The sequence below is a fragment of the Carassius carassius genome, chromosome 39 (genome assembly GCF_963082965.1).
Source record: "Carassius carassius chromosome 39, fCarCar2.1, whole genome shotgun sequence".
NCBI lineage: Eukaryota > Metazoa > Chordata > Actinopteri > Cypriniformes > Cyprinidae > Carassius > Carassius carassius.
This window is the reverse complement of record NC_081793.1, coordinates 6361753-6378383: the sequence shown is the minus strand read 5'-3', so window position 1 is coordinate 6378383 and position 16631 is coordinate 6361753. Positions and strand designations below refer to the sequence as shown.

The window sequence follows — 16631 nt, the reverse complement described above, 5'->3', positions numbered from 1 at the left end:
ACAGAGCCTTCCAAAACATGCAAGCTGCCCATACCGTATGCACTTATGCACCCCCATACCATCAGAGATGCTGGCTTTTGAACTGAACGCTGATAACATGCTGGAAGGTCTCCCTCCTCTTTAGCCCGGAGGACACGGCGTCCGTGATTTCCAACAAGAATGTCAAATTTGGACTCGTCTGACCATAAAACACTATTCCACTTTGAAATAGTCCATTTTAAATGAGCCTTGGCCCACAGGACACGACGGCGCTTCTGGACCATGTTCACATATGGCTTCCTTTTTGCATGATAGAGCTTTAGTTGGCATCTGCTGATGGCACGGCGGATTGTGTTTACCGACAGTGGTTTCTGAAAGTATTCCTGGGCCCATTTAGTAATGTCATTGACACAATCATGCCGATGAGTGATGCAGTGTCGTCTGAGAGCCCGAATTTCACAGATTGGAGAGCCTCTGCCCATCTTTACTTCTGAGAGACTCTGCTTCTCTAAGACAAAGCTTTTATAGCTAATCATGTTACAGACCTGATATCAATTAACTTAATTAATCACTAGATGTTCTCCCAGCTGAATCTTTTCAAAACTGCTTGCTTTTTTAGCCATTTGTTGCCCCCGTGCCAACTTTTTTGAGACCTGTAGCAGGCATTAAATTTTAAATGAGCTAATTAAGTGGATAAAAGTGTAAAATTTCTCAGTTTAAACATTTGCTACGTTATCTATGTTCTATTGTGAATTAAATATTGGCTCATGTGATTTGAAATTCCTTTAGTTTTCATTTTATTAAAATTTAAATAAACTCTTTTTAGACTCTTTTTTTTATCACTGCTTGTCTGTATTTACAGCCGAATCAAATGAACAAATTTAATGTATTTGGAACATTTATAAACATCCTTTAGGGATTTTTATTTTTATTTTTTTTATTCTGCTCCCAAAATATATAATATATAATTAATTTATATTATATTACTTGATCCATGAGCAAATGTTTTTAAAACATTTAAAATATTGTGAGTAACATTTTAAGTACAGAATTAAATGTTTATTTAACCACTTTTTGGCTTTTTTATATATATTTCTTTTATTTTATTTCCTGTACAATTTTGCATGTGAAGGCTAAACGCACAAAAATAATAAAATAATTAATTGGAACTATTTAAAAAAACACACACAAATTTGCACGTGCCCATATGCTTAATATGATGATTTTATAATGAAATTCATTATAATCATTTTTACATTGATGCTGTTAGGCAGGAGAGGCAGACCAGGCAAAAAAAAACTTTAAAAACTTTTCATACAACAAATTGAGCAGCATCAAGACAGCGGGTATGAGATGCATTTCCATATTCGAAACAAAAATTATTTGTACACCAAATTAAACTGTTTAAAAAACAAAACGAAACATAAGCTGTCGCCTAGGTAGAGGATTAAAAGTGAAAGTTATTTGGCAACCCAGAGGGAGGAGATCTGAGAAGCCACACACACTGATAACTGTAGACATTGGTCAGGCTCTTAAAATGTTGTTGAGAGGTAACCATTAATATAAATGGGTGTTTGACATGCTTTTAGAGGAAGAGTTGACACGCTCAACGGACATCGATCGACAATTAGAGACAGAAGAAAGTTAGATATTTGAACGCGATGCAGTCACTAGGAATTTAAACGCTTTTAGAGTGACTCAGGGACGATTTCGGATTTGTTTCTTAACAATTATTAGCGGGAAAGATAATCAAAAATGGCTTCAAGATTGGGTTTATCAGGTTTCCCCGTCAACTCCAGTACCCCAATAAACCCCAGCATGAACCCCATGAACCCGGGTCACAGCAGCGCCATGAGAATGCCAGCAATGCCGCAGAATTCACCCTACAGAGGGATGGGCAGCACCCCGAACCAGTATCTCCAAGTAAGTGTCGAAACCACTCTTTATTCGTTCTCTGAAGTGTTTAGCAACACGCCATAGCTTCAGTCTTCCCTTCTGCCTTAAAATAGGAAGTGCCATTTGCAACAACGACGATTTAATAGCATATCTATGACAATAAACACTGTCAGGTAATACAAGGATGCTGCTTTACATAAATATAAAGAGAAAAGACTTACATTTTGAATTAATTATTTTTAAGAGCACTGTTTAGTGAAGCCGTCGAAGAACAAACATGTACTTCCGCGTTTGAGTCCCACCGTGACCACAACGCGCGTGCTTTATTTTGAGTTAAGTTGCCTGCAAATAATTGGTTTAGTAGCTAACAAAAAAAGTGCCATGGTAACTATTACATTTTGTAATATACCATGGTATTACGATTATCTTTGGACTGGACATATACCTTTGTAATAGCATAGTATTTACTACGCCGTTGAGTAACGTTACCTCCCATGTGCCTCGTAACGTTATATGGTATCCACTAACTCATTATGTCATGAGCTTATAAAGTTAAAAACAATCTGATATAATAACTGTACCATGGTATATGTTATTTTTGGGAACCAATAAGGTCCTATTAGTTGATGTTGCTTAAATTCATGAACCAAAATCAACAAAACAGCCTTACATTTCTTACAGTGTTTATTAATCTTAGTTAACATTTGTTAATTAAAATACTGTTCATTGTTAGTTCATATTAGCTCAGGGAACAATATTAACAGTTACAACATTTGATTTTAATAATGTTTAAAAAGGATGGTTCACACAAAAATGAAAATCATGTCATCACTTACTCCCCATCTTCTCGTTCTAAGCTTATATGAGTTTCTTTTTTCTGTTCAGCACTAAAGAAGATATTTTGAAGACTGTTGGTATAGCTACTGACTTCCATAGTATTTTTATTTGTGCCATGGAAGTCTGTGGTTACCATAAACCGTTTGGTTACCAACATTCTTCAGAATAGCTTCTTTTTTACTCCTACATAAAGTTTTTTCACTGCTTTACTTATAATAACAGTTTGCTATTTGTTAGTGTCACAATAGTAATACACAAATCACACCCACAGCGCCCAAGTATGTCACCCAGCCGGGGAATGCCAATGGGGGGCATGGGGTCTATGGGTTCCCCTCTACCTGGACCGTCTTATAGTGGAGCCATGCCCATGCGACCTGGGATGCCTCAAGCCGTGATGGACCCTGCCCGGAAGAGACTCCTTCAGCATCAACAGCAGCAGTCTGGGGGTCCTATGGGTCCGAGAAGAGGGTAAGTGCATTGAGTATAATTGTTTGTGCATGAATGGCAACATATTTAAAGTTACAGTAGCATTCATATCTCTTCAAAGTTACCATGTGAGTCTGGGCAATGAGGCCTTTTAAACAAAGAAAGGTTTTATTATTGGAGCTTCAAGTAAGTCTGTATTAGATGTGTTCATAATGTGGCAATATAGTGGTCTGGTTCTAAAAAAGAGCAGAATGTCAAGTATGATATTAAATCTAAGAAGAGCTTTTAAAGCAAAAATGATTATGATATGATTCTGCTTTGTGATAGAAAGTGTCTAGTAATGAACCCAAAGTGTCATCTGCCACCAGATGGGCATTTGTTTCTGGAGACCAAAGACTTCTTTGTTCTTCTAGCTCAGAGACTCATTTGTTTCATTTTCCTGAAGAAGCATAGCATAGCTGTGAATTTAAAAAATGGTTTAAAGATGTCTCATAATATTAGCTAGAAGACTGAGCCATGGGGCAGATTTATTTGATATTATTGATGTTTGCTGCTGAGGCATTTTGAACACCACAACATGCAAAGGTATTAACTGCTTACCCTCATGTCATTCCAAACCTGAATGACTTTTGTTATTATTCTGTCACACATAAAAGAAGATATTTTGTGAAATGTCTCAATGGGATCACCAAGACTTTTTGGCTACCCATATTTTTCAAAATATCATGATTCATGTTCTGCAGAAAATGATGGGTGAACTATCTCTTTAACCATAAATATTAAACTTTGGTTGTTTGTGATACACTCATGAACAATTTATACCTACGATTGTCAAATTATTATGTAGTTGAGGAGAGATGTGCTATAAATGATCAGATGACTCTTAGTTTTTAAGAATAAAACAAGTGAAAATTTCATAAACATAAGGAGCGGCTCGAAAAAGCGATGTAAACAAACTAAATCTAATCATTTTAATAGGAGTCTGTGCGATTAGGTATTTCGCACAAGGCCGATAAAGTTCCTCACAAAGAGTTCGCTTATGGTAAAGTTGGTCTCACAAAATTGGCATGTTCACCTACAGAGAAATAATAGTTTTGAAACTTATGTCTTTGACAAGTGACATGCATTGCCGCTCGGGCTGCACGATATTGGGAAAAAGTTACATTGCGATATTTTATTTTTCTGCGATATATATTGCGATATGAAATCTAATCAAATTTTTTCTAACAAACAAAAATGGGGTGAGCACACATTCTCATTTTAAATGATTTAAACATCGACACCATTGTGTCATTTGATTAATATGCACGAGGGAGAGAGAGCAAGACAGCGCTCGTGTTGTTTGAAGACGGTGAGCGTGCGGCCGGGGCTCGCTCACTCGCTCTCTTTCTCTCTCTCTCGCGCGCACGCTCTCTCGCTCTCTCTCTCAATTAATCCGCGAATCACATTCGTCAAGGGCCGGGGAGCAGCTGGCCCGTACTGTTAATGAATAACGGATCAACTACGACAGCCTACATCACACATCCTGCGATGTGACTATCGTGGATTCATACATCGCGATATCGATGCTTAAACGACAAATCGTGCAGCCCTATTGCACGCTCTATTGGCAATAGGCAGTAGACCTTTTTTCGTCTCCCAAAATTTTGCTAATGTGACCACACCTTTACAATTCATGGGGACCTGAGTCAAAATCTAGTTTTATTTTAAAAGATAACAGAGGTTCCTTAGAAATTGTATGAATTAATTGTTTTCTTTTTTACATACGTATAAGGTTATAAGTGGAGCCGAATGGAATTGGTTAATTTATTTATTCATTTATTTTTGTTGGCAGAATTATGTGCAAAACTATGTGCAGAATTATGTATTTAGCAAAACTCTCTTATCAATAGCTACAAAGCACTGTCAAATAAGACTAAATATTAAATACAAATATTTCTGCTACGTTTAAATGATTGAGCATTTCAGCAGAATCAGTCTTAAAGGAAAATTTTCAATTTTTTCTAATGATTGCTGTAAATAACAATAATTGTTTAACTGTAAATTCCATGAGGAAAATTTTTTTGTTTAAGAATAATTATGTGGCATCCACTTCAGATCTCTAGGACTTTAAACTGTGCCTTCTGGATTTGAAATAACATTTTAACATATGTTCGTGTTGAGTCATGTTTCTAACACATCTGCTCTACATTTTCAGGGTGAAGAGGCGTAAGATGGCTGACAAAGTCCTCCCACAAAGGGTGAGTTTAACCAGAATAGTATTAATCACAGTTTTTTTTATGCTGAAGTACATACTTTCTCATAATTTTGGTGTTCTTCAGATCAGGGATCTGGTCCCAGAGTCTCAGGCTTATATGGACCTTCTGGCTTTTGAGAGAAAGCTGGACCAGACCATTGCTCGCAAACGAATGGAGATACAGGAAGCCATCAAAAAGCCCATCACGGTAGATGTGGTAGACTGGAGTTAGCAATTCAGAGATTAATTCTTAGTTCAGCTACATTTAAGTTACATTTTGAAGTTACATTTCTATAGGAAAAGTAAAATATATTTGAATAAGTAGATTTAATATGTATTATCTCTATGCTCTTTATTCTGCTCATCCAGCAAAAACGTAAACTGAGGATCTACATTTCTAATACGTACACACCTGGCAAGCCAGAAGGCGAGGAGGCTGAAAAAGTGGCATCATGGGAACTTCGTGTGGAAGGCAAACTCCTGGAGGATGTATGTAATGAGTTTCACTATGTGTGTTGGCAAAAATGTGAACTTGAAACAAGGTCAGAGATCACACAATAAAGAATTTCTATTTGCAGTGTTTAATGGCAAGCAACAGTTGTAGATAAAGCTGACTGTGTCGGCCCTGTTCTTAATGCTTTTTATTTGGCAGTCTTGAGTCTCTTGGTCTGTTGGCCAGCTTAGCTGCACTGGCTCATGTCCTCAGCTAACTCCTTCAAACCAGATGTGTTCTAAGTTGTTCCATGTTCCCAAACTCTGAGGAAAAGGAATTGAAACTGTGGCCCCTTTCATGAAATTAGTCCAAAAATAAAGTGTAAGGGGATATTTGCCAGGTGAAGGCCTTTGGCTGTGCTGACGCCACATGAAAAGAGGAAATGATTCTTTCTTTCTTTCTTTCTTTCTTTCTTTCTTTCTTTCTTTTGATTACTTTCTACCTTAGTGGTCATAAGTCAAGTGGTACTGCAAAGGGAGGGACAGGCAAAGCATTGCTTTGCGCAATAGCTGTGTGTGCTGCTTCTAAAATAACCCCCCCCCCTCCCCCCCCAGTGTGGTCAGCTCCTAACAATGCAGTATCAATCAACAGCATGAGCTTTAACCTCCTTCTTTCTTTTTCTCTGTCTTTATCCTTAGCCTGGGAAACAGAAACGAAAGTTTTCATCTTTCTTTAAAAGCCTGGTCATTGAACTGGACAAAGAACTTTATGGCCCAGACAACCACTTGGTGGAGGTATGATATTACGGAGCTCTAAATTCATAGTTTAATACCTGGGTTTAACCCTAGAGGTCTGTCAAGGTACTGCGCACGCACACACACACACACACACACACATACACATATATGTATATACATATGACTGACTTAAAAAAGGTCCGGGTGTTTTTTTTTTAGTTCTTTTTACAGTCAGCCTAAAATTACAAATCTGAGTTAATATGTCCCACAGTATAATTTAATCTACTTAAAGGGATAGTTAACCCAAAGATGAAAATCCTGTCATCATTTACTCACCCTCATGTTGGTGGTTGCCATTGACTTCAATAGTAGAAAAAAAAAAAGTCAATGGCACCCACTAACTGTTTGATTACCAGCAATGTTCAAAATATCTTCTTAACATAAGAAAGCAACTTGTAAATGATGAAAGAATTTTCATTTTTGGGTGAACTATCCCTTGAAATCCTGGTGGTCACGATGACCTCATCAAACACAAGATGAAAATGTTGTCATTTACTCAACCTTGTTTATTGTGTTGCAGTAAATTCCGTCATTACATCTGTATTCATAATGTTTTCTGTGTGTCTTAGTGGCACAGAATGCCTACAACTCAGGAGACAGATGGATTTCAGGTGAAGAGACCAGGGGATGTGAATGTGAAATGTACTCTCCTTCTCATGCTAGACCACCAGGTATCACATACATGTATATGTCACACATACGCACACACACACACATATATAGGCTTGGGGCAAAAATCCCATCAAAATGAACATGCACCCCAAATTCAAGAAAAAGGGCAAAAAATGCCCCTTCATAGTTGTATTTCTATTCCGACTGTTGCAATTTAAAGTGAAATTAAAATTATTACATTTAGATCTGCTCACACTGCATTCAAGATTTCTTTGTATGTGTTGTTCTTGGAAGCATAATTTTGAGCATTAGAACCAATTAAACATATGAGTTCAATGGCTAGTCAGCGATGTGTAGATTAGTCACCAGTGATGTATTTCCCTTCAGTGGATTGAATGAATGTAAATTTGAACAGCAATAAAAAATATACTTTTGTCTACTTTTAGCAGTACACTAGCATATAAATAGCCTAAAAAATTAACAGACATGGATTAAAAGCCAAAAACGAATGGGGTCTTTAGAAGAAATCAAACTTCAATTTAATTTATTTCCTAAGCTTGTTTGTTACAGAGTATTAGTTGCATCTCTTTAATGATATGACCTCATCTTATCTTACTTTTCCTTCTAATTGACTTAGCCTCCGCAGTATAAGCTGGATCCACGCCTGGCTCGACTGTTGGGTGTCCACACTCAGACCAGAGCCAGCATCATGCAGGCCCTGTGGCTCTACATCAAAAGCAACAAGCTACAAGACTGCCATGAGAAAGAGTACATTATCTGCAACCGATACTTCAGACAGGTACCCAAAATGTTTAGCCCTCTTGGCAGGAAATTATTTTCAGCTTGTTCTAGCAATTATTTAAAACACTAAAACTCAGTTGAAAACTCATGAGAAAAGAAAAACTTATTTTCTAAGCCTTGCATTTGGCACTGTCTGCCACAACATGCTTTCACTTGTCTCCAAGACATTGGTATTACTGGCACAGCTGTGCATTGGTTCACATCCTATTGAGTGATAGATAGCAATTGGCCTTTTTTTTCTAGAAATAGAAATTTTCCACTGTTCCTGACCTGTCAACAGAGGCGTCCTCAGGGCTCTGTTCTCTGCCCGTTTCTCTTTGTAGTCTGTATGCTTCCACTTGATCAGAATTCTTGACACAAAGGAATCAGATTACTTGGTTTCACTTTCCCCTGTTATGTTTACAATCGACACTGCATTAGCTCCCATGTTACTTCCATCCTTCCTCTCAACATAAGATCTTTCCTTAAGCTGGCCAAGTATACAAGGAGGAGGGGACGAAGACAAATGTAGAGATCAGGGACTGTATGACGGAAGCATCCAAAATGCAGGACTTTTTTTTTCTAGAAATAGAAATTTTCCACTGTTCCTGACCTGTCAACAGAGGCGTCCTCAGGGCTCTGTTCTCTGCCCGTTTCTCTTTGTAGTCTGTATGCTTCCACTTGATCAGAATTCTTGACACAAAGGAATCAGATTACTTGGTTTCACTTTCCCCTGTTATGTTTACAATCGACACTGCATTAGCTCCCATGTTACTTCCATCCTTCCTCTCAACATAAGATCTTTCCTTAAGCTGGCCAAGTATACAAGGAGGAGGGGATGAAGACAAATGTAGAGATCAGGGACTGTATGACAGAAGCATCCAAAATGCAGAATCCTTTCCATCTTTAGAAACCATGATAATTTCAAATCTGTGTGAAAAAAATTAAGATAGGAAATTTCTGTAATTCAGCTCCAGAATATCATGGAGACTTGGCAGTTCCCCTGTCTATTATTTAGAAGTGCTTAGCAACTTTATTGAAACACCTTGCATAGTGCAGGCAGTTTTGGACAGGGAAGTGCTTGATCTGAGATAATTATTCCACACTTCATGCAATGGCAACCACGTGATTGGTACCTCGATCACAAACTCAGTGGCTGTATACTGAGCCATGAAACTAAACTGAACTGCTGTAATCCTGCAGATTTTTGGCTGCCCTAGGATGAGATTTTCGGATATCCCCATGAAACTTGCCGGCCTCCTTCAGCACCCTGACCCCATCATCATCAATCATATCATCAGGTGTGTGCTTGTGGTTTCTGTTTTGAATGTTCTCTTTTGTTACTCAACAGTTACTTTACATGCTCTTTTGAAAGAATATTTTCACTTTAATCAAAATGTCTGAATTATTAACTCAAATATTTAACTTACCAGTCCAAAGTTCAGTCACACTGATGTTTCTGAATATAGCTTGCACCTATATATGAATTTCTGAGCAAAAGTAAAATTGTATCCATTTTAAATTGGTGACTTTACCAGAATAGGGAAGGAAAAGCAACTTGTGTCCAGCATATATGTCAACTCCTTTAAAGGGATCTTTAACCGTCACCTAAAAATCTAAATTATGTCATTAATAACCCTCATGTCGTTCCAAACCCGTAAGACCTCCATTTATTTTTGGAACACAGTTTAAGATATCTTCGATGTAGTCCGAGAGCTCTCAGTCCCTCCATTGAAGCTGTGTGAACGGTATACTGTCCATGTCCAGAAAGGTAAAAAAAACATCATCAAAGTAGTCCATGTGACATCAGAGGGTCAGTTAGAATATTTTGAAGCATCGAAAATACGTTTTGGTCCAAAAATAGCAAAAACTACGACTTTATTCAGCATTGTCTTCTCTTCCGTGTCTGTTGTGAGAGAGAGTTCAAAACAAAGCAGTTTGTGATATCCGGTTTGCGAACATATCATTCGATGTAACCGGATCTTTTTGAACAGTTCACCAAATAGAACTGAATCGTTTTAAATGGTTCGCGTCTCTAATACGCATTAATCCACAAATGACTTAAGCTGTTAACTTTTTTAATGTGTCTGACACTCCCTCTGAGTTCAAACAAACCAATATCCCGGAGTAATTCATTTACTCAAACAGTACACTGACTGAACTGCTGTGAAGAGAGAACTGAAGATGAACACCGAGCCGAGCCAGATAACGAACAATAGACTGACTCGTTCATGAGTCAAGAACGATTCAGTTCGGTTTAAAACGATTCAGTTCGATTTGGTGAACTGGTTCAAAAAGATACAGTTACATCGAATGATTCGTTCGCGAACCGGATATCACAAACTGCTTTGTTTTGAACTCTCTCTCACAACAGACACGGAAGAGAAGACAATGCTGAATAAAGTCGTAGTTTTTGCTATTTTTGGACCAAAATGTATTTTCGATGTTTCAAAAAATTCTAACTGACCCTCTGATTTCACATGGACTACTTTGATGATGTTTTTATTTCCTTTCTGGACATGGACAGTAGACTGTACACACAGCTTCAATGGAGGGACTCAGAGCTCTCGGACTAAATCTAAAATATCTTAAACTGTGTTCCGAAAATGAACGGAGGTCTTACGGGTTTGGAACAACATGAGGGTAAGTAATTAATCACATAATTTTAATATTTGGCTAAAATAACCCTTTAATACTGTTGGAAAACTTGGGGAAAAAATATTGAAAGAAGTTTTGATTTGTTTAACATTTTTGGTATTCAATTGTCATATAATACCCATTCTTCCATCTCATGTTTTTAAAAACTATTCTAAAAAATAAAATGTGTAAAATACATATTATATATATTTGTATAGTGGTATGAATATTATCTATTTATGTTGACCAAAGGCTGCTTTATTGCTATATCATTTTGTCAGTGTGGATCCCAATGATCAGAAGAAGACTGCATGCTTTGATATCGATGTTGAGGTGGATGACCCTCTGAAGGCTCAGATGACCAGCTTCCTGTCATCCACAACCAGTCAACAGGAAATCACTACCCTGGAGATGAAGGTGTGTGTGTGTGTGTGGGCAAGGACATAAATGACACCTCATGTAAATTATTTCCCACCCATCCTAAAGTTACATACATATAGAGGGGCTATTTTTAACCAAACATTTAAATTTTCCATAAGATCCATGAGACTATTGAATCCATCAACCAGTTGAAGACCCAGAGAGACTTCATGCTCAGCTTCAGTAACAACCCACAGGACTTCATCCAGGACTGGCTCAAGTCTCAGAGCCGAGACCTCAAAGTACTTTCAGTTTACCTCATTGGATTACATTCAGCCTTCATTTTTTTGCCTTTCACCATTCATGTATGTTTTGTTTTGGTTTATGCAGTTAATGACAGATACTGTGGGTAATCCAGAAGAGGAGAGAAAAACTGAGTTTTACCACTCACCCTGGGTCAAAGAAGCTGTTGGACGTTATATATTTTCAAAGGTGAGTACTTTGTATTTCTTTCCATTGCAAGGCACATCAGTGGTTGGTTGCCTGCTTAACCTGCTTCGACTGGTCTTAAAAAGACTGTTCATAACTTTTTCAAGTCAGTTACAAATAGGTATATTGGTCTAATTTGAAGACCGATTACTCTTTGATTAACTGCTAGTTGATCAAACTAGTTCTTTTTTAGATACAGTCTTAACATAGTGGCTATTTATGTAACTGGCCCAATATGCTATAGTATCTATAATTGTGTATTTATTTATTTTTTCCAGGTCCAGCAGAGGAGACAAGAATTGGAACAGGTACTGGGAATCCGACTTACTTAAGAAGATTCAGACTCCCAAATCTACAGTCACCCGAGAAATTGTCTCAACAAATACAATTGAGAATGAAGCTTTATGTTTTAGAACCAGTGGAGGAACTTAATGTATAAGTTTTGGTTGCTGGCATTGTTTGGTATGTTGCACTTGTCATAAACAGCTTTTAAGAAGCAGCTTTTGTACCATTACACACATCTGGCCATATACATTTCAAATGCTTTTTCAGTAACTGGAACATTTCAGTACGTATCTTCCTCCTTTGCATTCATTCTCTGGTCTTCTCTTATATATTCTGAAAAGGAGCCATCCTGATTATGTTCCTCTTGATTCAGTTTGTTGACATAATCATCTTTGCTTTCATCTTGTTTAATACAACTCTCTTTTTATATTTTACAGTATGATATACAGTAATGTAGCTTATTGGCTAACACCCTTATAGGTAACTGATGCAACAAAGCTTCTTTTTGTTCATAATTTTTGTGTTTGTAGTAGAAATTGCCAAAATCAATCTACATTTGCCATTTCATTTTTGAAAGTTTCTTAGTGACCACAAAGGCTATTTTCACAATTTAATTGCAAATTTTTTGAGTTAAGATGCAGTTACGTATAGTTAAGAAGATTAGTAATGAAAATGCAATGTTTTTCAATATTGTGGATTTTTCCATTTGGTCTCTCAGGAAAATATGTGCTGCACTGCAATCAAGAGCCATGATTTTGTGTTTCCACCCCAACAGGAAATCCAGCACATTTGGTTGTCCAGCTGTTTTAGTTCAGTGTACCAGACTTTCTGTCTTTGTATTGTCAGTGTTTACTAAGGTCTTTTTTTTTTTTTTTTTTTTAAGGTTTAAAGGTTGCTGGTTTGGCAGAGACACAATTATTGAAAGATAGTGTTTCAGGTGTGCAGAGTGTTTTTTTCTTTTTCTTTTTTTTTCAGGTATTCAAAGCCATATTTTATACGTTCTCATAAGTAGTTCAGTTCAGTGTGTACTTATACATTCCAAAAAGCCAATGGAAAGTCTCTGTTTAAGTTGGATTTTATATGTGGTTGTTCATATTGGTGTAGTCATTTGTGTTTTTAAGTATTGATGACAGCAAGTTGAATTTTCCATTAAGGGATATAGCAGGTTCAAGTTAAGCTCTATAAACAGCATTTGTGACATGCTGCTGATTGCCACAGAAAATACTTTCGACTTTTCAGTTCGTATAGTGTTAAAAAAAACTAAAATTTTATGTAGATAATGAAATTCTGACTTAATTACATCTCCGAGGGACAAGTTTAAACAATTTTGTGTTAATCAACAACATGTCACAGATGTAGTCAATAGAGCTGAACTTGCATTTCGTTTATAACTTTATTTCTCAGACAGTATTAATGCTGATCTGAAATGCAACCTTTGATTTACTTTCGGGTTAAGCCTTTTTTATGTAAATGCAATTAAGTTCTTACAACTTAAGCTCTGTGTTCTATTTTTGTATCAATCAAATGCTTATCTTTTGTATTTTTTTTTACTGGGAAATTGAAGTATTTTAAACAATAAAGTTGTTTTCATAAAGGGGAATTCACATGTGAATGTATTTTTGATCATAACATTTTATTATTATTATTAAATGTAATGTTCTGGAAGACTGTTAACCTGAAGGATTATTAAATGTTATAATTAGATAAAATATTTAATTAAAAAAAGTAAGAAAACCAGGTGTTTTTCCCTCTACTAGAAGGAAAACTGTTTGCTAGATAAAGCAAAACACTAGTCATGTTGATACATGTAGTTTCCTGGTTAATCTGGTAATACCTGTCTCCATTAGTATACCTCACCTGTACTATAGACTTGGAGAGGTGCATTATAGAACTGTTTTGCGGAGGGCTCTCACCCTTGTAACAAAACGAAATGTGGGAGATTTGAGATGGCTGGATTTATGCAGACAGATTGCACAACAGAAATAACAATGAAACATTACCGTCTGCAGCCGCGAGAGGGCGCTCTATGCTGCTCAGTGCTCCTGTAGTCTACACTGGAAACACAGAGCGCCCTCTCTCGGCTGTTGACGGTAATGTTTTCTCTTGGTTCTAAATAAATAGTCCAGTGCGACTTATGTTTTTTTCCTTGTCATGACGTATTTTTGGACTGATGCGACTTATACTTAGGTGCGACTTATAGTCCGAAAATTACGGAAGTTGGACAAGTTAAAAATATTACATTTGAGAAATCACCTTAATTATGTCTGATGGGGGGTGGGGGGGGGGGTGGGGGGGCTTTTGAGGTATAGTGCCCAGGGGCACCCCACTGTCTTAATACGTCCCTGCTACTATAAAGTGGCTTTCCACTGCATTCATGTTTTTACCCACAGACATTTCACCTCTAAGGTCTCAACAAACTAAATGAACACACAAAAGAGTTCCATTTGAAAGATGGTGAAGTCTCAGCGCACACCTCCTATGAAGTAATCATCATGGATCAATGGTAGTACGAAGGTGTTTTGCAGCCAGAATAAACTTTTCCAGAAAGTTTGCTTTGGCAAGCCATTTTGTACTCTCAAAATTAACACAAAATGAATATACTTTGGACAGATTTTGTTCGATATGACATCACATCAGTTCATTCTTCGATTTTGCTTGAAGTATATTGGGCCCTAAATGCAGAGGTGGAAAGAGTACAAAAATATTCTACTCAAGTAAAAGTACCATTACATTAATGAAATTTTACTTAAGTACAGGTAAAAGTACCAGTCTAAAAATCTACTCAAGTAAAAGTAAAAAGTAGCTCATTTAAACTTTACTCAGAGTAAAAAATACTTAGTTACATTTTAACAGTGGGAGGGAGTCAAAATGGGGCAGGCCAAGGGTGTCAAACTCAGTTCCTGGAGGGCCACAATCCTGCACAGTTTAGATTTAACCCTAATTAAACACACCTGATCCAGCTAATCTAATCATTTAGGTTTATTTGAAAACTACATGATACGTGTGCTGGAGCAGGGTTAGAACTAAACTCTGCAGGGCTACGGCCCTCCAGGAACTGAGTTTGTCACCCCTGGGATAAGTCTATTAATCTCAAACTAGTTGTTTTTAATTAAAGGAATCAGTTATTTAGAATAATAAAACATTTGGGCTGTTACCAGGCAAATCAGTATCAACAGTATTTAATGCAGAGGAAATGCAGAAGATTCATTGGAAGTGGCATTTAGATGTATTACACTGTTTAGTGCAGGACAAGAATGCATTTAACCTGCAGTTACCAATGCATGAATAATGTTTTGATATACAAGACATAAAATGTTGAATACTCATTTGAAATGATAAGAAATTAATTATTTAAAAAAATCAAAAGATACTTTAAATGTGAAATTAAAATGGCCAGTATGTGTCAGCAAGTCACTGTTAATAAGTGAGTCATTGCGATTGAACCGAATCATTTAAACGGTTGATTCATTCAGGAACGAAACACTGTCACGTTGCTCAGAGACGCAAAACTGTGCTTTGGTGGCTGTGTTTGGTATTATTTTCTGTTGTAGAATTAGAGCTAAAAAGGCAATATGGTGTCTAAAACGCAAGTCTCTTAATTAACTTGTTTACTGAACTGTTATATATATGTATGTATGTATATATTCATGATGATATTTGGAGGAAAAGACGGCATTCTTTGTGTGATTTTGATTTAATATATGAAATTATATAAATATGTGAATTTTCTGCCCCTATATCTTCAATTTTGTGATCATTCTAAATGCATTTAGGAGACTGAATCACACAGTGAAAGAACGCACTATAAATGCGCGCGCATATCATTAAAACAAAAATAGCACACTCCTCACCACGGTCTTTTTAGCTAATTTGTGCAAAACCTCTTGCTAAAATGTCAAAGCTTCATTTTAACCACCAATACAACGATGCAATTATTTAGCTTACCTCTACATTCTTGCGCAGGGTTGATGTTTTGTCGAGATTTTATAAGCTGCTAGTTTGGTCTTCCTAGGCAAGTACAGCTTACACTGCATAATAGAGCATTCATATGACCAGGGGTTCACTTCATTTCCTTCGAGTTCAACTGCAGAATATGACGGGGTTTCGTTTTCAGCGGTGTCTGCACCACTAACGCCTGTTTTGTCTGTCTGCATCTTTCTTGTGATTTTAGCGCCAGTTTGCCCTCCTGCCCATTATTTACTGACGTAGTTTCCAGCGAGCGATTTTTTTCTTTCTTTTTTTTTTCTTTTTTTTTTTTACTCAGTAATTAATGTGTTTCAAAATGTAGCGAAGTACAATACTTCAAACAAAATATACTTAAGTAAAAGTAAAATTACAGATTAAAAAAATTACTTTAAAAAGTATTAGTACACAAAAAAGCTACTCAATTACAGTAACGCGAGTAAATGTAATTCGTTACTTTCCACCTCTGCCTAAATGAATAACCTAAAAAATGCGTCCGGATGGGATTTCTAAAGTGCTTTTGTTTTCTACAGTCACCATTCACTGTTTGCATTTTTGTATTAAAGATACTGCAAAGGGCCGGCTGCAATCCCGCTCCCACTGAATTTCTTACCATTACGGCCTGCTCCTGCAACGTGTAGGCTATGTTCTGCTCCCGAGATTTTTGTGTCCAGTCCCACCCACCCAATATACTCCACTATCCATATGCAGAGAATATAATATCTGTAGAATAAGTTGAAATCGATGTTCACTTTAATTTTAGATTTTACAAAAATCAGAGATGTATAGTAACGAAGTAGAACTACTTCACTACTGCACTTAAGTACTAAAAGGCGGTATCTGTACTTTACTAGAGTATTATTTTTTTCTTCTACTTCCACTTTTACTTCAGTACATATTT

At 36.8% G+C, this 16631-nt stretch overlaps 1 protein-coding gene across 1 annotated transcript; it reads left to right on the top strand.

The window, feature by feature from the left end:
* Positions 1–1476: 1476 nt before the first annotated feature.
* Positions 1477–13367, top strand: LOC132121298 (SWI/SNF-related matrix-associated actin-dependent regulator of chromatin subfamily D member 2-like). Its single transcript, XM_059530571.1, has 13 exons — positions 1477–1902; positions 2984–3180; positions 5336–5378; positions 5460–5582; positions 5744–5863; positions 6506–6601; positions 7174–7275; positions 7854–8015; positions 9200–9297; positions 10915–11050; positions 11173–11295; positions 11384–11485; positions 11761–13367. The coding sequence occupies exons 1-13, from the start codon at positions 1735–1737 to the stop codon at positions 11812–11814; spliced, it is 1524 nt and encodes a 507-aa protein (XP_059386554.1). The 5' UTR covers positions 1477–1734; the 3' UTR covers positions 11815–13367.
* Positions 13368–16631: the final 3264 nt, after the last annotated feature.

Coding starts and splice junctions, on each gene's coding strand:
- LOC132121298 (XM_059530571.1), top strand. CDS start 1,735: ATGGCTTCAAGATTGGGTTTATCAGGTTTCCCCGTCAACTCCAGTACC. Junction 3,181..5,335: donor CCTATGGGTCCGAGAAGAGG/GTAAGTGCATTG, acceptor CTACATTTTCAG/GGTGAAGAGGCGTAAGATGG. Junction 9,298..10,914: donor ATCATCAATCATATCATCAG/GTGTGTGCTTGT, acceptor TCATTTTGTCAG/TGTGGATCCCAATGATCAGA.